Genomic DNA, 25,318 nt, shown 5'->3' with positions numbered 1-25,318 from the left:
GAATTGAGGCAGTTCTGAAGGCAAAAGGGGGTCCAACCCGTTACTAGCATGGGGTACCTAATAAAGTGGCCGGTGAGAAATACACACATACATATATACATATGCACATATATATTTATATATTTATATATATGCACATATATACATATTTACACAGTATATATCCATACACAAGCCAAACCATGTATTAGCTTATTTAAAAAAAATTAGGTGCTGTGACTGTAAAAAAATGACCATGAACTATTATTGTTAAAAGTCATGTTTTTGCAGCATGGCATGATTAATACATTATTACTCATTTCTTATTACATCTAGCAAAAATAGTGAACACAATCCACCAATCAATTCTCTTAGCTACTTATTAAACTTGATCAACACTGACAATGATTCTTCATTTCATTGTCAACAACAGCACTGCAAATATTTAGTTATTTTACACAGTTGAGCTCCAATATACATTTTTAAAGTCACGTAGACGAGATATACAGTCGCTCAGTCATGAACTCTTGCTTCGTAATTTAAAACTATAAATCACTGCCTTTAGAACTGAGTCATACCTCATAACTTCTAAGTCAATAATTGAACTCCGGCTTTGTTGTACAGTTGGAACTTCCTGGTTACAAAGTTGGATACTGTACACGAGGTGCTGGACTTTTACCTTCTCACCATTACTTATTAAACGCAGGCTTATATTGTTGGCTTCATTACATGTAAAAAAAATAAAAAGTCCACAAGCCACAAGTTACATTAATTATTAACTCTTGTAGTTATCAAAATAATCTTTATTGAAAATATATACACATTGACATGAGCAAAACAAAATTCATCTCAGAATGATAACACAAGAGGAATGAACACAGAAAAAAACACTTCCTTGTAATTTCAAATTTAAATTATTTTTCACAAAATATTCTGCAAGAAACCTTATTTGGGTTTTGAAATTGTCAAGAACAGTAGTCTCTTCTCCAAATGGGTGTTTAAGGCACATCACGTGACTTGATGAATAATATTCAGTAATATTTAATTGTAAAATCCAAATCATTTGGTGAAAACCTGTATGTTTCTAACATTGTAAGTACATTTTAGTGGTTACTTGAAAACAGGTGCAAAGAACAAAGTTTTTCATATTCAATATATTTATATACACACACAAATATCAAAAAATATTCCAATCAAGGAAAAAGGGAACACATAAAAAATATACACATTCAGAAAAAAACTAAGAATATAAAATATTTCTTGATAAAAGCCAGCACACTTTTGTATAGATGTATAGTTGAAGCATACAGTTTTAGTGCAAATCCAATTGTGCACACAATACAATTAAATGAACAGTTGGAACACACATCTCCATGGGGACATTCAACAGACATCTTAAGTAAGCCATCCTTTGAGACTCAATACAGAACAAGAAATTTGAAATTTGCAACAGAAACAAAGATGTCTACAGAAAATAAAACATGTTTTATTAGTTCCCAGTTTAATCCATACTGATCTTTCACTAAAAACTCATACACTCTTAGATGGATTAAAAAGCTGTTGAACAACATGCTGTCAATACAGATTTATGGTACAGAAGAAGAAAACAAATCAATGTATGCTAAATCTGTATGAGAATACGAATTACATAACCTTTGGAAGTGGAATGATGGTTTACTGTAACATTGTTACGCAAAAGCCTGTACATATACGCGTGTGTACAAACTCAGTGCTAAATCATCAACATTAGACAGTTTGAGAACAATCTCATCTCAGCAGAAAGAGATTATTACAACCTTTAAACATCAACAAAAAAACAATATATGAAAAATGTAACAACACGCAAATTATATTTACATGTTTTCGGTTTCAGAGCTCCTGCCCAGTGACAAGGAGGATCAGGATGGTCCAAAGCGGTCTTGTGACCTCTTTGATGGCGAGCTGGGTTCATCAGCACCCTTTCTGCTCTACTTCCCTCTCAGACACCACGGGTAAGACAAGATGGGAGATGCGGCTCCACAGTCCACCGTACTTGTCAGTGTCCATCTCGTTGAAACCAGCTTTGTTGCTGGAGTCCACCAGCTTTCCCTTAACATGGTCTTGCACCATCTCCTCCACTTCCTTCAGACTGTAATTACCCTTGACCTCATCTTGAGGCAGTAGCACAGTAAACAACAAGAACACCTGCTTGTAGGCGGCGTTCTCGTGGTCGCAGTAGCGATAAAAAATAAGGGTGGAGCCTGGAGGCAGCTCTTCGAATCGATGAATTACAGCCACGGGTTTGTCTCCGTCGAAGGCTGCTCGCAACTGGCCGTCAATGTCCAGCTTCACCTTATCGCTGTCCTGGCCGGCTTTGCTGGCTCCATCGATGTGGAGGACGGAGGCGTTGAGGGCAGACGAGAAGGAGGCGGCCAGCCCCTGAGCCAGGCAGCGCAGTGTTATCTCAGCTCTATGGCCTGCAGTAAAGATGAGACTCACTGGCTCCGTAGGATGGGCTGTTTTGAGATGCTTCTCCAGGTGGATCTTGGTCCTCTTCCACAACTCAAGCCGCTGACTAGGGAACTGAGTCTCAAGAAGAGATAACTGATCTGCAAACATTTCTGGCCTTAAAGCCCTGGATGGATGCATTCCTACATCTGCAGTCTTTTTGAGTACAGGGATGATTTTCCATGCCAGCAGCAGAACGGCAGAACAGATCAGCACAAGGAGAACCAAACGCCATAAACACCACAGGAATCCTGAAAGGACACAATGCCATATTCATTTGTAGTATTGCAAATAATGTATATGTGGGTGTAGAGATTTTGTATTTAAAATAACTTCAGCTTACCTTGGCAGGAATATCCAGAACTTCTCTTATTAATGTTGGTTTTCTTCATCACTTGTCAAAGAGAAATTCTCATTAAATCAATGTCATACATGTCCCAGCTACATTAGATATTGCTGACTGAAATATACAGTTAGAGCGGAAATACCTTGTTTTTTCTGCTTAACAGTTTCTTCTTGAGTCGGAATGTTATTGACACGCTGTCGGGTTGTGTAGGATTTCTCCGAGGTTGGATACACATAGGGGACATGGTGGTTAACTGCCAGTATCCCTAAAAGTCAATCAGAATTGATAAATGTTAAAATCAGGTCCTTTTTAAATTTAAGATTTGTTTTGGGGGTTTTTCTGCCTTTAAACGACAGAACAGCTAGGTGAGAAAGGGGAGAGGGAGAAGAAAGGCAGGAAATTGTCACAGGTCGGACTCGAACCTTGGACCTCTGCGTCAAGGCATAAACCTCAATGTACATGTGCGCCTGCTCTACCCACTGGTCCCATCCACCCACAATCAGGTCCTTTTTAGATATGTATGTAAATGTATTTGGACAGGTGCTGAATTCAATTTTTTTTTAAATACAAATGTCTACTATACCAGTGCTCTTAGCTTTGGCCTCCATTGTCCTCTTGTAGTCAGCCATGCTAGCGATCGGCACATCATGTCGGTTTGCCGGTGGTCTGATTTGCGCAGTAATCTTGGGGGGTGGCACATGTCCTTTTGTTGATGGTTTAACTGAAAACAAACAAGCCCAATATAGAACTGTATGATTCCCTCCTTGATGTAGTCATCCCCAGGCGGAATGAAGCCAAAGCTTTTTCCTACCTGTCTTGGTTTTCATCAAGTCTGCATCTTCATGTACAGCATGACTGGATCTGCAGCATTCATGGAGCACTACACGAGGGGATAAATTCAGATCTCCAAAAGCGCCTGGTTCATAAAAAAAGGAAGAGCTTTATTGAAATAAAAACGCTAAACTGCCTGTGATTAGATCTGATGGTGGCAAGAAGCCTTATAATTCCAAGATTGTCTATGGGTAAACAATCAGAGTACCCCAAGGTTCCACATAGCAATTGCATGCATAGCTAATTAATAGCTAAGTAAGCCATTTGTGATTTAATAACATCTGCTTTTGGTGTTCACACAGACCACTGTTTTCTAATAACATTGCATTATTTACAAAAATCACTAAGCATGACATGATCAATCATGGAAATATTAATTACTTGCAGCCCTAACCTTGGCATCTTTCGACCTTTGGTTGATGAGTGAGATGAGAGGAATCCGGTATGATATCCATTTCCTGGTCTTCATCTTTATTTTCCTCCAGTTCTTCCAATGATTCCTGGACATCCATCTCAGTCTTATCACCACTGCCACCCACTGGTCCTCCAGTCTCCAGCCTGCTCTTCTTACTAGGGGAATCTGTTAAAGGACAAATAAAAGGCTCTGTTTTTCACACCACCTTGAATAGTACAGACTGTGGTTGTAACTAGGAAAACACTTAGAGCATGCCACCTTCATCCTCTAAGCCAGTCTCCACATCTTTGGAACCATTGACCGCTGCTAAAGGTGCTTGGCTTTCTAACCCCTTTCTGGTCCGTTTTAGAGGACCTCTGGGCGTCGCTTCAAAACTCAATACTAAAGAAGCAGAAATACATTATTATAGTTAGTAACTGTGTATGTATTACTTCTCATGATCTACATTCCTGTTTACATGCAGCTTATTCATGTGCAGTTACTGTCCTTCACAAATTAATAATACGTTGTTCCACATGTATTTTGTTAGATATATCTCTAACGTTAACGTTATATTTGAAATTACATTACTTCAGGTTTAGTTTTTTTAACTTGTTATTTTTGTTTTTTTGACAAATTCAATTAGCATTGTTGGAGGGCGCGTGACACCTATGATTTTCAGTGATAACGATTACTTTTGTAATTGTTTTGTTTTGCACCTGCCAAAAAAACATTGACACTAATTAGCTCTAGCAAACGGTAACGCTATATGTGTCCATCACTCTAACGTTATTTTAAATAAAGTTTGAAAGAACTCCTACAGGTTAACGCACGGCTCATTTGCTCGCAATTTCCTAGTCTGAGAACCGCCCTAATGTTAGCTAATGTTAGTTACAGCAGCAATACCATTTTTTGTCGTTAAATTGTAAGTGATCTTACATCAGCTAACGTTAGCACGATGGCTAAGATAGCTAGCGCTACTAGACATTTACTTACCTTTAAGGTTAACGTTACCCGATGACTGCCTTGTCGATCGTCTCAACGGGCGAGACACTGTATTTTCAGAAACCCTGGAATTCATTTTTAGATTAGCAATAACTTGAGCGATGGCAGAAATATAAATTAAACAGTACGAGAAAACATCGTGTTTTCTAACTTCCCTAGCTAGCTATAGCTAGTTGTCAGGGGAACCATTTTGTGACAGGAAGCCTGCTTGTTCGAAAATAAATGATTTCCACGGAAACAAGCGCACTACTAAACGTTCCGTCCTGTGAGTGCGTTGTGTGAGATGGCGAAGGCATAACCCGCCCTACTCTTCCTTAGTCTGCCCTTGATTGGCCTACCGTGGTGTTATTACCCTCACTCCTAACCAATGTCACTCCTCGTGCCTTAACCTAACCAATCCAACCAATGATGGCAACGAGTACTAGGCAATCAAGGGCAGAGTAGGGCGGGACATACCTTCGGCTTCCTGGGAAACGCAAATTTGCGTGCGGCGCAACTAACCCAAAACATCCAGGCATAAAACGCAAGCGATAAGAAACTGAAACTGATAAGTAAGCATTATATTCCACGACGATGTGTTCAAGGGTACGTTGGTAAGAATTACTAATTTTAAATAACTATTTAACATATGTGTATGTTATTTAAGGTACACGAAGACCGTCCTTACAGACTAAAATCATTTATTATCTTGCGAACTGTTGTTTGCAGCATCTCTTGTCTGGACGTTAACACTTAACGTTAGCTAACGTTAGTGGTCAGGTAACAATAACGTTATTTAATCAACTGTTTAAGTAACGATCTAGCTAGCTATTAGCTTTGGTTCCTCTGAGCATCGCTAAGTTAGTAACGTTAGCTAACGTTAACTACTATCTTCGGTTTGTTAGCTGCTGTCTGTACCTTACTGGGCGAGTAGAAGCTATAACTTAGTCCACTCGCACAGCAAAGTCAGCTATGTTGCCCCTTATAGATTATTTAGCAAAGGTAACGTTAACGTAACTATAAGCAGATAAGTCAATGTTTCCAACTTTGAGTATGATTGGTAGCTAAGTTAATTATTTTATGTGCTGACAGTTTCACTAATCAGAAACCTTGCATTATTCTTTATTTCAAACCATTGCTAATTAGACTGTTATTAAGATAAATGACAGACTGACTTTGAACATGTGACAATAATCTGTCCAAAACTAATATATGTGCTCGGGTCTTAGCATAAAAAAAAAACAAGTGCTATAAACATTACATATTTTTTTACTCAGCTTTGAACTAGCTATCTCTTGAGTGAAGTGCCCCCATCCAAAGACATGGCAGAGCAAGACCCAGATCACCACCACACAACAGGTACTAAACACCAATGGCAAAGGTCATTGGTTAACGTTACATCGTTTATGTTCATTCTTGTCTCTGATTTGAACCCAAAGTTGTTACATTTGACTGTGCTCCTACTGTGGTTTGTCAGTCTTTTTATCTATTTTTTAATGTGTCACCTGCAATTATTCACTTGAAGTTATCACAGCATGGAAGGTGAACGAGAACAGCGCGTCCCTTGATGAAGGAGGTCATGGTGATTACAGGAGAGAGACACCAGGGAATGAGCCCTCAACCACGCCAGCTGAAGAGACACCCAGTGAGTGTTCCTGTCTAAGTGTTACAACAAGTCATTCCAACCTTATTGGTTGTATTCACACTTGTTAAAGAGCCAGGGCGCTTATATTTCCTCACTTTAGAAAAGCTTTAACGCTCGAACGAGTGTCACAGTTTTAAGTCATGTAAAGGTTAAATTGCTGTTCTCTCTTAACAGGCGTGGCATAGTTTATTGTGTTGTGTTAAAGTCCATTTACTGTATGCTGCGTGCAGTGTTTGTAGTGTGTTGGGTCTGTGTAATGAGGTGAGCTTTCCACCAAGTCATTGCCATCACCGTTTAACATCCTCTGCATGTACTGTAGAAATATTTTTCTCTCCACAAACACCACAAATATTGCTGCAGAAATCTTATTTTGTCTTGTAATAGCACATCATTTTCTGTAGTTCCATATGTTTTACATTCAAGGTTTGCTTCTGTAAATTGGTTAACAGAGGTGTAAGCTTTGTGTAGATGTTTATAGATGCAAAATTACATATTACTTATTAATTATTTGCCCAAAACAAAGCCAAATCATTGCAGTGTGCACAGGCTAACCGCTACTTATCCTGCATTTAACCTCCACGTCACGTAATCGGTTGCTTTGTTTACAGCGATTGTGGTCTTCCTATGTCATTATCCACTGCAACATTATTATATGTCACACAAACGGACCTCAATTAATATTATGGTATTGGCATTTGCTTGCAGGGCTGTATTCACTAGTTGTTTAACAGTGTTTATACCCTTGCTATTTTCAATGTGTTTGGCCTCAAAGGGGAGGTTCACATTTTTTTCTTCATCTTAAAATTATACTGTTGTGCCTTTTTTAGTGTGAAATTCCCTATTTGTGTTACCCCACACAGACACACACACACACACACACACACACACACACACTGCAGTTCAGCAAGGAAACACAGTGGGAAAGGGTCATCAATTGGTTACATTGGACTAGTATATACACAACATTTACAGCAGTGCTTTAAAATTACGCTTAGTGTTTTTGTTTTTGTTTTTTTTAAATCAGAAGGCAAGGAAGAGGAACCACAGTCCACACATATTACTCATGCCTCATCATCTGAGATAAAACAGTGGGAGACTGGTATTTCTCTGAATGAAGAGCAGCAACTCTCAGTAGGTAAGACTGATATGCAAGCAAGGTCAATAGTAATCCATTCAATGGGTCTTTACCGAATGTGGTTCTGCATCTACTGTACTGATCAAACATGGTCTCTGTCTCACCTAACTAGATTCAGCTTCATTGTCTGCATCCACAAACAGAGAGACTAACGACGATGGTGAAGACGTGGAGCAGTCTAACGTTCAAAGTAGGTTCATAGTATAATGTCATAGGTTTGATTCCATCATTTCATCATGTCACTCTGACAATTCCATCAAACCGTCTTTCACAGGCAAACATTCATAGCCTAGAAAAGATGTGTAGTGCATTTATGTTCATTCTTGTCTCTGATTTGAATCCAAATTTGTTACATTTGGCTGTGCCCCTACTGTAGTTTGTTGGTCTTGTTCACCGAATATTTGGTAAACCACAACAAACCTTTAGCCAGCAAGCTACAAGCTAAAAAAGGCAAGTTGGGAAGACTACTATTTAACTGGGACGTTTTGGGAGCGATTGGTGGGGATTTTCTATGGACAAAATACACACGGCGATACACACTAGTAAAAGAAAATAAGGTTTAACCATGTATCCAGCTAATTTAAATAGCTCACATTAGTGTATTGTGTGAACAGTTAACTTAATTTAATACTGTCCTTTTTTTCTTTGCGGGCTGCAATTGTTTCACCAAAAATATTTTCTTCTCAAGAACATCCACCGTCGCTGCAATCGGAGCTTAGTGCTGTCCAAGAAGATTGGGATTGGTTTAAAGAAATGCAAACAAGCCAGGAATGAATGTGTGGAAGGGCCAGATCTTAATCTGCAGCGCTGTAGTGCCAGACTATGTAATGTGCCACCTAAAATGATTCCCTTAAAGTTATCGTAAATTATCTTGTAATGCAAAAGGTATGTTGAAGCAAAAGCGAATTGATCGGCGCATATTCCAGAACCTGGAATAGAAATGCAAATAGGTTATTTAGAAGCTGAAAATGAACCATTAGCCGTTCAGTTAGACCATAACTTCGACGACACCTGATTTTTACTACAGACGGTGATGCAGCTGAAAAGAAGACGGTGCCTCTTCCAGAAGGGTCTTCACCCTCAGATGAAGAAACAGCGTGGAAGGTGAAGGAGATCAGCGCGTCCCATAATGAAGGTGGTCATGGTGATTACAGGAGAGAGACATCAGGGAATGAGCCATGGACCACGCCAGCGGAAGAGCTCTCCAGTGAGTGTTCCTGTCTAGATCAAGTCATTCTGACCTTATTGGTTGCATTCACCAGGGCTGGGGTACCGCAGAAAAGGAAGAACTCTACATTACGCACAGAGACGGGGCTTACGCGCCATTATGTGCAATGTTAAAATTACTTCTTTTTTTTTCAAATTAATTTTTTTAAATAAATCAAAGGGTTCTTCAGCAACCGGTATTCACGTATTGGTACCGGTGTCGAACACTTTTAACGATACCAAGCCATACTAATCACACTAGTTAAAGCCAGGGCCACTTATATTTATTGACTTTGGAAAAGCTTGCTTACAGATTTCTAACGCGTGTCATTTGTCGCAGTTTTAAGTCATGTAAAGGTTTTATTGTTATTCTCTCTAACAGGCAGGGCCTAGTTTAGTCTAGTCTTTAAGTCATTGCCATCACCGTTAAACATTATCTCAATATAGAAATATTGGTCTTGCCACAAACTGCTCATTAGCATTTGCAACCTCATTTTTTGCCCTGGCATAGCACACCATTTTCTGTAGTTCATTTAGTTTTACATTCAAGGTTTACCTTTGTAAAAATTGTGGACCTATCCTTTAATACTGTGAGATGAAAGGCAGCTGTCAATGCATTGGACCTTTTCTAAATCCCACTAAAATGTAACCGTAGAGACACTAACGCTTGTGCTGCTGTGGAAGTTAAACTGTTGTAATGTCATCAGGAGAAAAGCACACCGGGGGGGAGGAGAAGAAAGCACCAGAAACAAGCAGCCCACCAGCCCTGGGTGTCAGAAAGGACCATCAAGCAAATCGACATAATGAAGAAACCCAAGGCCCTAACAACGTTGAAGCTGGAGAGGGTGAGTCTGACTTTTCTGAAATTTCAATCACTGAACATTAGGCCTGCACAATTCTGGGAAAAATATGAATCACAATTTTTGTAATTTAGAATTGATATCTAAAGTGTGATGTTTATTGCACACATGAGCCAAAACAAATTGGCAGTACCAATAGATAGATTTTCATAGATTTTCTTTTGGCGCCTATAGTACATTGCTCATCACCGCGAGCCTGTAAACACAGAGGCTTCACTGAAGAGAACGGAGAGCATCGCAGCGCTTGGAGCACTTTAAAACCTACACAAAGACATTTCCTTTTTTTGTTTTTTCAAATTAAATTTTGAACGAGGTGAATCGAGATCTCGATTTTATAACTATTAATCTTGCAGGCCTAGTAGACATTTTTCAACACAACACTGCTCACTTGTGGGAAGCAATTGAGGGAGCCTAAATGCGTAGTTGCACAAGTGATTTCCAGCGGTTAGGGTGTCTATATAGTTTAGTTTACCAGTTCTTTTCCTCTCCCGTTGGTCAGATGGTGGAAGCAGCCCAAAGAAGGATTTACAGGATGACACCTTCCCAGAGCGAAAGGAAAATGTTCCTACAGCTCAGGAGTCTGCTGATGCTCAACATGCAGTTCCAGGGGCTATTGCGAATCAAGGAGGTAATCTTGCTAATTTATCCCTTTACTAGCCGTTGTTTATTAGCCAATGTTCTCTAACATTGGAAGTTGCCTATTACTTGATACACAATTATAAATAACTTATGAGTTACTGATGAAGTACTGGTTGAGACAACACCTACGCCTTCTCTCCAAAGGAAGTAGACGATACCTGATACTAGGTATACTGGGGGTGGTTGTTGCCTTGCTGGCGTCCCATCTCCAACCCGAGTCTCCACCTCAGAAAGAAGATCTTCAGCAAATAGACATCTTCCTCAGACAGTTGGAAAAAGTAAAGACTCAGTTTCCTAATCAGCGTGCTGAGCTCTGGAATAGGAGCAAGATCCACCTGCTGAGGCACCTCCAGTCAGCCCAGCCCACAGAGCCAGTCAGTCTGATCCTGACTGCAGGCCACCGAGCCGAGACCACACTGCGCTGCCTGGCTCAGGGGCTGGCTTCCGCCTTCTCGTCCGCCCTCAACGCCTCCGTCCTCCACATCGACGGAGCCAGCAAAGCCAGCCAGGACAGCGACCAGGTCAAACTGGACATCGACAGAAAGTTGCAGGGAGCTTTCGAAGGAGACAAACCCGTGGCTGTCATTGACCGCTTCGAAGAGCTGCCCCCGGGCTCCACCCTTATTTTTTATCGCTACTGCGACCACGAGAACGCCGCCTACAAGAAGACGTGTCTGATCTTCACAGTACTGCTGGGGGACGAAGAGGAGATTCCTGCCGAGACTCGTTTGAGCACTGTGGAGGAGATGGTGGACGACCATCTACAGAAGAAGTTCCTTTCGGACGGCCGCCCAGTATCTTTTGACAGGATGGACCTTGATAAGTACGGGGGACTGTGGAGCCGTATTTCTCACCTCATCCTGCCTGTGGCAGCAGAGGAAAGGATAGAAAATGAAGGGTGCAAGGACATTAATGCTCACTCTTGTTGGAACTTTTAGTCTAAGCACTTAACTTCAGTCAGATTTCTCAATGGTTGACTCCGGTCATTCTGGGGCTAGTAGCCAATGGTTTCTTACATATAATATATTGAAGCAAGTAGAAATTAATATTATGCCGATTATGATATAGGTTACATGTTTGTAAAAAAAAGAAATCTGTGGACATTGAGTGTGAAACCCCCCCCCCCCCCCCGGCTGTGGCGCTTTATTCTTGTAGTTCTTTGATCAAATGTAATCATGGATAAATCGTAAGATGATTCGACTGGGCGCTTTTGTGGATTTTACATCACAAAGAGTTACAAGACAGAATACATTTTATGGTATCTTAAAACAGGGTTAATTGTTTTTATGACAAATGTGTTTTCTGCGATTCTCAAACCTACACGGCACCACATGTCTTAACTGAACTCCCCATGTTCCTTTTTATACATACATAGACGTATATCACACTACAGGAAGGGGTTTGATTATAAAATAAGTGCATACATTGAATGTGCCTTAAAGTCTGAATAAACAAGTCAATTCAAATGCTTCAGTTGTTGTTATTGTAGTGATTACTGCTGCAGCTGGAGGGCAGCAGAGCCCCAGCTGAGTGCTGAGTGGGCTGATGTGAGCTGACCGAGAACAGGCTACTCTCTCTCTCTCAAAGACCTCGAGATATACTTTCGAACCATTTGATTTCAAGTTCATTCTCTAATAAGATCAAGATTAGGCTAAAGGTTGCATTTTTTCTCATCAGGACTAAATCAAATGCACTGCTGCACTCACACTATGTTTAATGAGTCGTTTGAAGCAGTTCAACTCCTCCTTGCCGGTTGAGTCAGGCCCGCCTCCTGTCAGCGCTGCTCCAGCTGCAGATGCCGGCTGCTCTCTCCCAGAGTGCACGCTTTCTCTGCACTCCAAATTATCCTGAGCGTTCACTGACACCGAGCAAGATGACCTCGCGCTATGAAGCGTAATCTGGCTGTTCTAATCTTGGAGCCAGAAGTTGGCTATGATTTTATTTTGCCAGCTTCAGTAGTTTGTGACAGGCTGTGCCTGCTTGCATACTTGCAACATTATTTTTTCCTTTCGGCGCTCTCCGTGAGCCTCACAACATGGACAGGTTATGCATTGGCATCGTCATGTGCTGCGCGTTCTTTACGCGGGGCTCCGCAGCGCCAAAGACTTGGACTGCTGATCCCAAGTCAGAAATTGAGAGCGAGGCACGGCAAAATGACAGACTGCATGAGGAGACGGATGGCCAGGAGAGCATCCTCTCCAAGGTAGGAGAAAACATCCCTTCTTCTTTCGTTGATATGTGTTATGGGCATTTCATCATTTGGTGCGTAAAATTTCAAACGTTTTTGATTGAGCGTGGTGCAAAATACATCCGTCCTCTTCTCTTTGTAGCTGCTGGGTGATTATGACAAAGTGAAAGCCCTCTCGGAAGGCTCTGACTGTCGGTGTAAATGTGTTGTCAGACCCCTGAGCAGGAGCGCCTGCCGGCGGATAGAGGACGGGACCGCCGCTCCTCAGGACTTCTACACCGTGGAGACCATCACATCTGGACCAGGGTGCAAGTGCGCCTGCATCGCGCCTCCGTCAGCTGTCAACCCATGTGAGGGAGAGTTCAGGCTGAAAAAACTTAGAGACGCTGGAAAAGAGAATGTCAAGGTGAAGTGCCTTCCGGTCCGTATTTCATGCAAAGATAGACCCCCCCCCCTCAATACATAAGTCCCCATTCTCAAGGGCCAATGGGCTAAAGGCTGCTTTCTTTTCCGCCTGTTAGTTTCTAGAAAGGCCTGGATCACTGGGTGTGGATATTACTTTTGTATCAACTTAAGGAAATGGTAGTCCAACATTATAACCAGAGACTCCTAGCTCGGATGGGCTGGGGATAGATCTACTGTATTCCACGCATGGCATGTCTTGAAGTGGTAAACCGTTTTGACGGAATCCACTTGATTATTCTAGCTTTCCACCATCCTGGAGCTGCTGGAGGGCTCCTTCTATGGCATGGATCTACTGAAACTGCACTCCATTACCAATAAGCTGCTGGATCGCATGGAAAACATTGAAAAGGTACAGTAACAATGTTTCTTTGTTGTTGTTGCAATGATTAATGCAAATGTGCTGGTATAACAAACTGCTGGTAACAGGTGTGTTTATATTTGTGGTTTCTGGATTAAGTGGGTCCAAAAAAACACACACCCAGTTTTCAGATGTATTATGGGCTTAAATGGCTGCTTACTGAACCTTTCTGAAATGAGTGGCATTTTTAGTTAGGCTGGAATGTGTCAGTTCAAATTAAATTGCTTACTCTAGCTTAGAGTGTGTATTCTTTAATGCGAGGAAATGTACAGAAATAAACCATTTGCTTCTCAACAGTGAAGTTGTTACTTGAATTAAATCAGAAACCACCAAATTCCTTATTCCTAAATTAATCATACACATCATAAATTATAAAGTTATTCCACTCAAACAGGTGCAATAAACTGGAGGGTTACATGCCCACGCTGGGAAGAGTCTAAAATAACCCTGTGTGAATGTACCATGAGTGTTACAAGTTCAAATTAACTGCGATTTGAACAATTTCCAGTGGCTGGATTTGAAGACTAATGATTATAATTCTTACATACCATGCACTGTTGTCTCAAACTAGTGGACTTCAACAGAAACGTGCATGGAAACCCGCTGAAGTACTGTTTTTAAACAAGGTGAAACTTAACAGGTCTTAACTGAGCGTTAAGTTGATGCAGCAGACAAATCAAGTTTACATTAGTAGACATTATAAAAACTCATTGTTAAACATACATTCAAATAAACATCAAATACCAAACTCTCTGCTACTTATGACTACTAAAGCAATAATTCCCTTTAGTTTACACTTATATTGTTTATTTTCCTTTTATGACAGTAAGAACAATGTATTCCATATGTTTGCAACAAATAACATTACACATAAGGAAACCCTACACATATAATATTGCAATTTTCACTCAGCACATAATGTAGCAATTTGTATTCTGTGCATATGTTGCCGAACTCATCCTCACCGCCCACACCCCATCAGTCCCCACCTGGGTCTCGGTCATGGTACGACAATACATGTAGATAAACATTAACTCTAAATCAACCAGACAAAACTAAAACCCAGAAGGATATACCATAAATACACACCCAAAACATTAACAGAACATTATTAAAACCTACTATAGGACAGAAACCAGTCAAAACATTTTTTTTTCCTCACGATAAATACTCACTTTTAATTACGTATTAATACTCACTGCAAACAGCAGCTGCACAATACTTGAGCTGCTTCTTTCAAACTTGGCCTAATCGTGTCTATAATCGCCCCTAAAAGTGTTGTCTATGTGTAACTCGATGGACCCTAAGTGTTGCAAAATACAGAGTGAATTGGACTGTGGCATCATTCAAAACACCTGCCTGTGCCATGGAAAACACAGCTGCCGGTAATAAAATGAATGGATAAATCAAGCGTTTCCATGATTCATTTTATTAGGTCCAGCTGTGCCTGTCCTGGTATGACATGTGAAAAGGTCAGTTGTAGAAAAGTTTTTTAAAACGTGCCTTCTGGCAAAGTGTAACAGAGATGATGAACACTCTTCCGAGAAGACATTTTTGCCTGACAGTACTAAATGCACAGGTGTAAATAATAAAATGAATGATGGCCACATCCCATTTAGCTGCTTCAGTTTCTTTATTGTGCTTTTTCCCAATTATGATATATATAGATTTTTTGTTCTTGTTTTTATCTGTGTCTCTATTTCTATGTGTATACTGTGAGAGCAACAAACAGCTGGAGTCACATTCCTTGTATTTATTCACACTTAACCATCAAAGCTGAATCTGATGACAAGTCAAAATGCTTTGAAAAGGCCCATTAATTGCTCAAGATAGAATGAGGTGCACTGGAACTTTTTCATTTTGTTTGCGATGATAAACTGATGATTGCAGCTTGTTTTTCTAAATCCATGCACAATATTTCTGTTAATATCTCAATTTGTCCATGACTGCATGAAGGCAGTGTCTCTGAACTACAGCACGGATGAGGTGAAGCCCCAAAGGAGCCCCCTGATCCAGGCAGATGTGAATGAAAACCCACCCACCCCTCGTCCACACCGACATCGGGACCAGAAGAGACTCAGTGAGGTCAGCACAGCCGCAGCATATAAAGACCCAGGTGTAAGTGACAGCTTGATATCACAGGGTTAAAGACACAGAAGTATAAATAGAGGCTGAGCCATGAACACCAGTCTGTGGTAGCTTGATAGTTCTTTATTTTACTGTATAATTACATAACTGTTGGCACTAAACTTAATTATTTGCCTGTATCTAGGTGTAGTATTTACGTTGAATTTACTAATGTATTATTGATGCAAAAGGTTGATTACCTTTAATTGCCAAGTAAACTAACATACTGTAACCTATAAGTATTCACGTGTTATTTATACTTTAAATGGTAGTTAACACCTAAAAATAAAAAAGTTGTAAAAGTGTAAATAAAGTTGTAGCAGGCATGTTATAAAGGGACTGTCACACTAAGAACATTACTTAGCTAGAAGATAACAAATTATACAGTAATTCTTAGCGATTTACCATATATGTATTTACAGTTAGGACTCCATATAATTTGTTGTATTGGTAATATAATCAATCATTATTGGTTTACTTTAGTTTTCAATAATTCCACCAGAATGATCAAAATCTAAGTGCAATTCTTGAATACATTTAAAGAATACATTTATTCAAAGATAACTTTTTAACGGTACAACTTGATAATTGATTTCAGACAATTATGAGTCCATATTGACAAATATTGGCTCAGTATTTACTACCGATACAGAAGTTTATCCTACTGCATGGATTATGTTTTTGCATCATAGAAGTTTGTGTGTGTGTCCATCTGTCCACTAACAGGAAAAGTATGAGGAGAAGTTTATTGGGGAAACTCTGTCCTTCCTGAAGACAGATGGTTCTGCTCAGATCATTGAGGTCAAACCTCAGGCGACTCTCAAAGACGTGGCTAACAAGGAGGCTTCGCATGTGTCGAAGACCGGCCCCAACGGAATGATCATAAGAGGAATGACTTTTTATAAATCCGAGCCAGATCCGATGGTGGCGGATGACGGGGAGCCTGGAGAGAACTGTAAGTGCATACCCTTAGTCAGCTTTAAGGGTTAAAATTAGAGAGAACAAATCTATACGAATGAAGAAAAATCCTAAATCTTCCCATTACTGGAGAGTAATAATCAAGTCATTATCCGATTCATAGCTATGCTTAAAAAGGTAATTTTTCCACACTCTGGGAATCATGAAACAGGAAGTGGTTCAGATGACTAATCATGCTACAGTACATGATTTGATGTCAGAGAATACCAGAACATAAAAGTTTATCTGAACTGCCTGCCATCTGTCAGCTGCTGTGACCAGTGCAACAATGTAGAGTTATAAATGGTTCATTCCTGTTAGTTTGCAATGTAATTTGTGAATTCAGAGACGACTTACTTTACCATTTTAAAGGTATTGGATAATAATAAAACAAAGATCATGTGTATGCCATCATTTCACATTTTTCATGGCATTTTCGCATTTGACCAAACCTTTTCCTTGCCCTTTTTTAGTGTTTGAGTATCATGGATTCAGTGGCGATGGTCCTATTAACCTCTTAATTGAGGAGAATCTTCTACAACACAAAGCCTCTCGCCCCAAGACGAGAGTGGGAACAAGATCATTTCGACCAAAGACGACGGGTCCTTTGTACGGTTCCACAAAGACCAGCCAAACAACAAAACCAAAAGAAACTGAACCCACCTCAAAAACCCATAATGAGGTTATCACTGCTGCTGGAACCACATCAGTAAATGTGTCTACAGATGTACAGAGTACATTCACAACGAGAAGCGTCACGTTAAAACCAACCAGGACCACAGACTCAGCACCTCAAACTACTCAAAGAATCACTGCTGGAATCACTCAGCGGCCGACCCCTTTGATGGCTGAACCAGCTGGCACTTCTTTAAGCATCACTGACAAGGAAACAACCGAAACTACAATGAACACAACCCCACCTTCTGCGAATACAGCCACAAAGGAAGTCCTACCAGCATTCACAACAAGAAATATGCCAACCGCCGTGATGGAAACCTCGACCCAGGAGGTGAAAGACCAAATGCAAACCATACCTGGCAGCACTGCTGCTCATTCAAGCACACTTGCACCAAACCCAGCCACGCAGGCTTCAACTACCAGCCCAGTTTCCACTATGACCATCACCACCCATGCTGCACCAGCTTCAACACCGATACTCCCAACAACGGATTCCACAGCGGCGACCTCCACCAGGGCCGCTACAACAACATCAGAAGAAGAAACCAAATCCATCGACTTTTCAGGCTTAACGTTGCCCCCTACCACACAGAGACTGATCACTTTGTCTCCCCACACTTCTCTGCCTTTCACCACACCTGTGACTACATATTCTTCAGCCCCCACCACCGCCACCACCACCACCACCACCACCACCACCACCGCCAGGCAGGCTACTCACGTCAAACAGAAATACAAAATCAGCTGGGATGAGGAAGAGGGCGAGGAGAGACACCCGGAATTAGACGAGCCACTGCAAAGGCAGGAGGAGTCTCCCCCAAGAAAACCTGGTAAATTGAAATTTTATTGTTAAACAAGGGAAAAACTGATTACATTTGTCAAGTCAATTTTAATATTAACAAATGTCTGCTATTAATTTAATCAATACCATAACAGCTACAGACATGTGTTACATTCTAGACATGTGGATTGGAAGTGGGAAGGAAGGTGCAATGAAACTAAATTGTTAGCAGCTCTTTGAGACTGCATGTACTATTTACAGTGGTGCTTTTAGCTCAGTGCTAGTGTCAGCATGCTAACATGCTCACAATGACAATGCTAATATTCAGATGTTAAGCAGGTACAATGTTTACCATGTTCACCATCTTAGTTTAGCGCGTTAGCATGCATGCTAGTCACACTAATCAGCACTAAACACAAAGTACAACGGATGCTGATAGGAATGCCTTTACTTTTGTAGGTCATGACACAAAGTATTGGATAATGTAGCAAATTGACCTGACAATGGGGCTAAATATTAAAAATGTTTTTTGGCTGAAATCAGTAGGTTTCGTCTTTTTGGAATCATTATTTCTACCAAATTTCATGGCAGTCCATCCAATTGTTAAATAAGACATTTCTCTAAAAATCACAAATATCAATCTCATGGTGGTGCCAGAGAAAACGTCAGGGCATGATTAAAGTGAGCAGGCTTCACCCTCTGGGAGCCATGAATGTCTCAATAAAATTGCATGGATATCCACCCACTTAGTCGTTGAGATAGTTCAGTCAAGACTAAAGTGACTGACTGACTGACTGACTGAGATTGCCATACCTGGAATCACACCACCAGGATGGCAAAAAAAAAACATCTTCACAAGTTCTTATAAGCACTTATCACCCAAGATATTTCCAAAAAAGTACGAAATACCCAGTGAATTTTTAACATAACATAATTAGTTTAAAATACCAAATGGAAATTACTGACATCAACACTTTTTATATTCTTATGAAAGATGCCATTGAGCAAAACATTCATATTGTTTTGTGAATCTCCATAATTCAGTGCTCAGTCCTTTGTGGCAACCTTAACCTTTCCGTGATTGAAACTGGTTAAAAATTAAAGCCTCTAATTATTTTCAGACTCTCTGACGTAGGTCTGGATGATGTTAAACCTCCTCTAAATTTTCACTCATGGATCTGTGACTCATTCACAGGGCAGTGTAAGGACACTTTGGCAACAATCTCAGAGCCAGTAACTCACAACACCTATGGCAGGACTGAAGGAGCATGGATGAAGGATCCAAAGTCTGATAATGACAAAATTTATGTCACAAACTTCTACTACGGAAATAATCTCCTGGAGTTCCGCAATCTGGAAGTTTTCAAACAAGGTAAGAGCCATTAGTCACTAAATGGCTTTTTGGTTTCCTCTTGCTTTGATGAATCTCATGCTTCATTATATTTGATCCTTTCTAGGCCGTTTCACCAACTCATACAAGGTCCCTTATAACTGGATTGGCACAGGCCATGTGGTCTACGATGGGGCTTTCTACTACAACCGTGCTCTCTCCCGAGACATTATCAAGTTTGACCTGCGTCGGCGTTACGTTGCCGCGTGGACCATGCTGCACGATGCTCTAATCGAAGAGTCATCACTGTTGGAGTGGCGCAGTCACTCAGAAGTCGACTTTTCCATAGACGAGAGCGGCCTGTGGATCATCTACCCGGCACTGGACGATGAGGGCTTCTCACAGGAAGTGATTGTTCTGAGTCGACTGAACCCCTCAGACCTCAGCATGCAGAGGGAGACCACCTGGAGAACCGGGCTTAGGAGAAACCACTACGGGAACTGCTTCATCGTGTGTGGTGTCCTGTACGCTGTTGACAGCTACAACAAAAGGGACGCCAACCTGGAATATGCCTTCGACACGCACACAAACACTCAGATGATTCCCAGGATGCCCTTCACCAACAACTATACCTACACCACACAGATTGACTACAATCCCAAAGAGGGGGTTTTGTACGCGTGGGACAACGGACACCAAGTCACATACAACATTAAGTTTGCCTATGTAGACCCTTAGGAAAGGGTTAACAGGGTTGGTGGTTATTTTAAATAGTTATTTCTACGGTTTTAATGGATTGTAGATCAGTCCATGTGGCCTTCAGTATGGAGACAAATGGGGGACAAATGTACAAATATGCTTAAGTGTATTTTGATTAAATGGTTTTGTTCTTAGACATTTTTATTTTTACCTGGAATAAATCAAACAGTTCCTCAGTAAACACATCAAGTTGTACTGTACTTATATATAGATATAGATATGATAATACTGTAAAAAAAAGCCCTATGAGATAAATGAATGTAGAAAGGCGTCAGAACCAGTTCATGTCTATGGTTAAAGAATGCTTTAATTCACAGAAGCATACTTTTTAAACAAACCCCCAAATTACGTGGGGAAATGTATGTTTTGTACACATTTCTTTGTATTGCATTTTTCTTTGCATTATATGCCACAGGTCCTAAGTGTGGTAATATCACAGGCATTGCTGTTTGCGTTTATCCTGTGAAAGCACTTACTCCCTCCATATCAGACTGTTTTGAGGAGACTACAATAAAGTTTGGAAATACTAACAGAAGAGGTCTTCTTTGTTTGGCTAATCACAGTTCATGTCAAATTCAAGTGGCTTTGATTATAGCTTATGAGTGTTGATTCAACTAGAATACAGTGAGGATAGAAGACAACCATGTAGAGAAAAACAACAACTCCAAAGTCAATTTATTGTACTTGTTAAAGAATATAACAATGCAGTCATACAATTTCTCCTGGCAGCGCAAAGGGGACACACACATGTTGAATAAAATCCAGTGTTTATGCACATAATAGAATACAACAACAAACTCACAAGTTTTTAAACTGTACTCTTGCGTGGTACCTAAGTACTGTTTGAATGCAGTAAAAACAATGCGGTGACTCAAATACATTTTTTTAAACCAAAGATGGCAAACAATTACACACAGACGGCCTGGCTTAAGAAAACACAAGTAAAGGACATGTTTTTACGGGCATCGGTTGAGCTAAAACCAAATCATCTGTACAATCATATATTAGCTAAAAAAAAAAGCACTTTCAGATACAAGCAAGGTATGTTGCTTTATCAACATATACAAAAAGATAATAATTCTGATGATGTATCATTTATTTATTATCTATTTTAAATAAACATTAATATGAGGAATTTAAAGCCAGATCTTTCCAGGTTCTGCATTTATAGTGCAAAAACTTCACATAATGCAACTCCATCAAACAGTTTTAAACCAATATGGGCACAAAATAAAAGTGCAATTTAGCCCACAGACGGAGAAGTCAGGACTTGCTTTTTCCACCAGTGGTTTTATGTCAAACATAGGCTGTTTTAGCTCAACGGTTAAGGCGGGTGTTTCAAATCTGATGAAGATAAAATCTCAGGTTGTCCACCCATTGAAAATCTCCTAGTTCTAACATTTACTGTATTTTTCCTTCGAATCCACCATTCGTTATTTCATATACAATATGTAATTCGGTTTTTGGGAGTGGATTACAATAAACAGTTTCCAAAATGCATGTATAATAATTAGACATGAGGAAAAATTTTAATTCTTCAGCAATACAATGCTAAAAACAAAACAAATGAAATCCTTAAAGGAATTGAAACCAGCCAACAACATCGTGGTTAGCCTCCTAGCTTTCACAGATCCCCTGAGTTCACTGAATGCCCTATTCTTCTTCTAATCATCTGGCATCTCTTACTGTTTCACTGTTCTCACAATGTGCTTTATTTAGAGAGGGCAAACAGACTACAAATGAGTAAGAGACAGCTACTCCATTTTGTAGCTCTGATACAAACACAGAACACGTTGGACTTCTACACATTAATATCACAAATGCCTTTTCAGTGATATCAATCTTGGGTGTATAATCATTTTCAGTTTTCTCCTGTGGCTTTGTAGCTTGCTCCCGAAATTAAGAACCCAAAAATGAAAGCGCAGACATTAGAAGAGCTGCTATGGGGTAAAAGTATTTGTGTTATGACGGGGTGACTCAGGGTTCAATGCTCAGCCCCCTGCCGTTAAGCAATTACTCTTATGTGGGGGCATCTGGGGTTACAGAGAGAAGTCGGTTTTGCCACACAAGGAGCTAGCGTCTGCTCGGAGCCTTTTACAGACTTCCTCAGCTATCAGTCCTAACAAAGAATGCCGCCGCCAATTTGAGCCACCTTTGCATTTAATTCAAATCTAAACAAAGTCAGTGGGAGATTTAAAATATACTTTATCCCACCTAAAGAGTGTTACCTGAGGTATTATCTTCTGTTTGTCTTCTTGGGTTTAGTTAAGGAGTTCTCATAATAACTGTTGGATGATCTTAAGCAGAGCCCATTAGCACACCGACAGGAGGCGCAGCCTGGCTGTCTGTCGATGGGTGCTGGTAAAAGGTGCCTGTGCGGTTGACCCGGAGCAAAGGCGGGATGGAGGAAGACCTGATATGGAGGATCCTGGTGTCCGTTACTTCACAGTCAATCTGCATCATTACCTCGTAGTCTTTGTCCCTTATGATGCTGTCTGTAACGGCACGAGAGAAAGTGAAAGGTTGTTAGTTTAATGCCTAAATGAATAGTTACTGTAGATTCATTTGTGTATTTTCTCCTTCACCGGTGGATTTATGTCACGGCAAAGCATTTAATCAACTCAAGACGAACGGAGCTCGCCAAACTGCTAAACTACTTGTCATCCTAATTACTGGCAGGATTCTTTTTGTCATTCTAGTTGCAGAGAAATGACAAAAGTAGTATGTTGGAGAGTGTGAATCAGTATTGCTTGAGGCAGTTTGGGCTGAGAACCGCAGCGAGAGAGGGGTGGAGGCAGGGTCATATATAAGGTCCAGAAGTGAGTCACATTCTGGACTTCACCTTCATAGAGATGAACAAAAACAGCCCTAAACAAGAGCAGGACATGCAAATTTGAGAGGAGAAGAAACTCTGGAAAGAGTGTAGGAGAGAGAAAGAGAGACTGATCACTGATGATGAGTCAGGATCCTTCAGGCTTTGTGTTGTGTTCAGAGAAGAAAGAAAAAGATCGATGTGGATGAGTCAGTGCGGTTCTTGGATTGTGGTCTCCCATAGCTTAACTTTGCTCAGCCCAGGGGAAGAACATGTTTTAGAGTGGACATGCTTGTAAAATGCTTTGCTAGAAAAAAAAAAGCTATTAACAACATGCTTATGGATCCCTTGTGTATTTATATTAACAGACTTAAACTTAAGAACGTGTGGCTCCTTATGAATGTCGGTGAGAGAGTCAAGATGATAGCAACATTCCCCATATGGAGCACACAAGCCCAACACACATCAGTCAGTTTTAGTGAACTCCTATATGACCTAGGAATGGAGCTGTAGGTGTCTTTAAAATGCCTGCTGCAAGTTGTTTAAAAGCTGCAGTCTTTTTCCAGACACCTGTGTAAGACATAAGCTTCTTCTGCCTCTCTGCAGGATTTCCACGGACGTACTTTAGAGAGTTTATCAGATTTTACAGAGAAAATAGGCCCTTCTGCAGCCAAAAGGCTCCACCACGTATGTTCATGTCATTAAACGGTTAGGAGACGTAATGCTGAGTATGACTTCATCTGCTGAGGATCTTCTTTTTGCACCTGCAGCGAAACTGGAACTTTTCAAATGGCTTCAGTGTGTAAACAGACATCTCTGGAAGTCCTCCGGGTTAGGATTCTGTCACGCTAAGGCTATCTCAAATTAGGCTTCTGCTTGAAGCAGAGCTGGAAAAGTTATTTTCTGACTATCACATATAGCTTGATGAGATGGTTCAAGGTTCTCTCATTGCTGCCGAGTCAAGCATGTGGATTATTTTCAGTTCAAAATAAACTCTTACAACATTACAACCACTTAGCTCATTTGTCTACAATAATAACTAGAAGTCCAACAGATAAACAGCACAAAGTGGAAAAGTGGCACATGCATAATCCAAATGCACATGAGGAGGATGAATATAATGGGAATCCTGCAAATTCTGATGGACAAAATGCACAGAGAAAAAAAGAAAACCATAAAAAGGGGTAATCATTTTGTATTTATGGAAGCACTTGCTTCATTATTGATAAAATTATAATATTTCCATAATTTGTTTTGATAGATAGATAGATAGATAGATAGATAGATAGATTTGCAGGTGCATGAGTTTGGCAGTCCTTTTAAAGTTAGCTTTATTTAATTTTTTTCTTTTGCAATTTTAAGGCCTACATACCTTGACTTTGCTCCATAATTACACACAAAAAATATTAATATAATATAAATATTATTATTATTATTATTAATCCTCCAATAAAAGAATGTCACACCAAAACTAGTCTACGTCTAATGAGTGGGGAAATTAGCAACTAAAGAGACCGATTTTTCCCTCAGGAGTTGGTGAAGATTAAAACAGAGCTCAAAGGAGAGTAAATATTGGATTTACAGAAACTTGACTTCAAATGAATGTTAATGTTGCTCTGTGTCTGTTAGATGTGGAGCACGGTACTTGTGATGTTGTGTTAATGTTGCGTTTACAGCTTGTAAAAAAAAAAATATATATACATATATATATATATATATATATATATATATATATATATATATATATATATATATATGCAGTTTTAAGTGGTTACTTCTTTCTTTTGAGACTTTATGTTCTGTAATGCACTGTATGTCTCCTTAACGAGATCCCATAAGTATTTTGTAAGTGCCCAACAATTACAAAATACTGACACTGTAATTTGTGGGCCATAGTCTAGGCCATTGTCCAAATTGAGGTTTCCCATTTAATTTCCCACACTGTTTATATCCACCTTTCCCCAAATTACCAAAGTGTCTAAATTCTATTAAGCCGACTGCTTGAGAAGCCTGAACAGTGAAACAGGAAACACACAAACATCCAGCGGCTTCAAACAGCAGCTCTTTGAAGAAGCTGCCAAATCTACCATCCTGCTCTATGTGGTCTCCTTTCCCCTTTTACTAGTGCCATCTGGAGATGTTCCAGAAAGTTTCAGCGACACAATGAGCTGTTGTGTGCTGATAAATCCCTGATGTCTGGCAACGACGCATCTGAGGAAACCTGAGAATGCATCTTCGGAGAATGGCGGCTGCCAGACTGGCACAAACACTGAACAAAGCATTTAAAAAAAGAAAAAGAAAAAGTAACATCAGAATGTAAGCAATTCATCAGTATAATCACAAAACTACAAGGCCAA

General features: G+C 40.2%; 4 protein-coding genes and 1 long non-coding RNA gene across 9 annotated transcripts in view; 3 read left to right on the top strand and 2 right to left on the bottom strand.

The window, feature by feature from the left end:
• Positions 1-764: 764 nt before the first annotated feature.
• Positions 765-5,304, bottom strand: LOC117950806 (torsin-1A-interacting protein 2-like). 4 transcript variants are annotated; one of them, XM_034882146.1, is made up of 8 exons: positions 5,034-5,256; positions 4,317-4,448; positions 4,038-4,223; positions 3,624-3,728; positions 3,396-3,533; positions 2,955-3,077; positions 2,810-2,860; positions 765-2,717 (listed from the first exon to the last, which is right to left on the bottom strand). In XM_034882146.1, exons 1-8 carry the CDS (start codon positions 5,116-5,118, stop codon positions 1,930-1,932), a joined length of 1,608 nt encoding a protein of 535 aa, XP_034738037.1. In that variant the 5' UTR covers positions 5,119-5,256; the 3' UTR covers positions 765-1,929. The 4 variants fall into 4 exon arrangements, with proteins under 4 accessions (XP_034738037.1, XP_034738040.1, XP_034738038.1 ...); XM_034882147.1 differs by having other exon boundaries at positions 768-2,717; positions 4,317-4,439; positions 5,034-5,304; XM_034882148.1 differs by having other exon boundaries at positions 768-2,717; positions 4,317-4,441; positions 5,042-5,256.
• A 62-nt stretch (positions 5,305-5,366) lies between these two features.
• On the top strand, positions 5,367-6,380 carry LOC117950808. The gene is made up of 2 exons (XR_004657988.1): positions 5,367-5,635; positions 6,299-6,380. It is a non-coding gene; the product is annotated as an uncharacterized LOC117950808 (long non-coding RNA).
• A 138-nt stretch (positions 6,381-6,518) lies between these two features.
• Positions 6,519-11,976, top strand: LOC117950834 (torsin-1A-interacting protein 2-like; the record flags this gene model as incomplete). The annotated part of the gene is made up of 7 exons (XM_034882180.1): positions 6,519-6,666; positions 7,691-7,801; positions 7,914-7,991; positions 8,829-9,008; positions 9,715-9,852; positions 10,367-10,495; positions 10,651-11,976. Coding segments are annotated over 7 exons (1,578 nt in total), but the record flags the coding sequence as incomplete, so codon positions are not given.
• A 310-nt stretch (positions 11,977-12,286) lies between these two features.
• On the top strand, positions 12,287-20,679 carry olfml2ba (olfactomedin-like 2Ba). Its single transcript, XM_034880854.1, has 8 exons — positions 12,287-12,709; positions 12,837-13,100; positions 13,401-13,508; positions 15,474-15,635; positions 16,371-16,599; positions 17,075-18,109; positions 19,256-19,432; positions 19,518-20,679. The coding sequence occupies exons 1-8, from the start codon at positions 12,542-12,544 to the stop codon at positions 20,126-20,128; spliced, it is 2,754 nt and encodes a 917-aa protein (XP_034736745.1). The 5' UTR covers positions 12,287-12,541; the 3' UTR covers positions 20,129-20,679.
• A 225-nt stretch (positions 20,680-20,904) lies between these two features.
• Positions 20,905-25,318, bottom strand: part of atf6 (activating transcription factor 6) — a 36,956-nt gene continuing 32,542 nt past the window's right edge. The window contains exon 16 of one of the 2 annotated variants that reach the window (XM_034880856.1): positions 20,905-22,644. In XM_034880856.1, coding sequence (XP_034736747.1) covers positions 22,448-22,644 — 197 coding nt within the window. In that variant the 3' untranslated portion in view covers positions 20,905-22,447. Of the gene's footprint in view, positions 22,645-22,799; positions 22,838-25,318 lie in introns of those variants that run through there. The other variant, XM_034880857.1, reaches the window with a different exon arrangement.

This window comes from Etheostoma cragini, chromosome 9, assembly GCF_013103735.1.
Source record: "Etheostoma cragini isolate CJK2018 chromosome 9, CSU_Ecrag_1.0, whole genome shotgun sequence".
NCBI classification, from domain to species: Eukaryota; Metazoa; Chordata; class Actinopteri; order Perciformes; family Percidae; genus Etheostoma; species Etheostoma cragini.
This window is presented reverse-complemented; position numbering and strand designations above follow the sequence as displayed.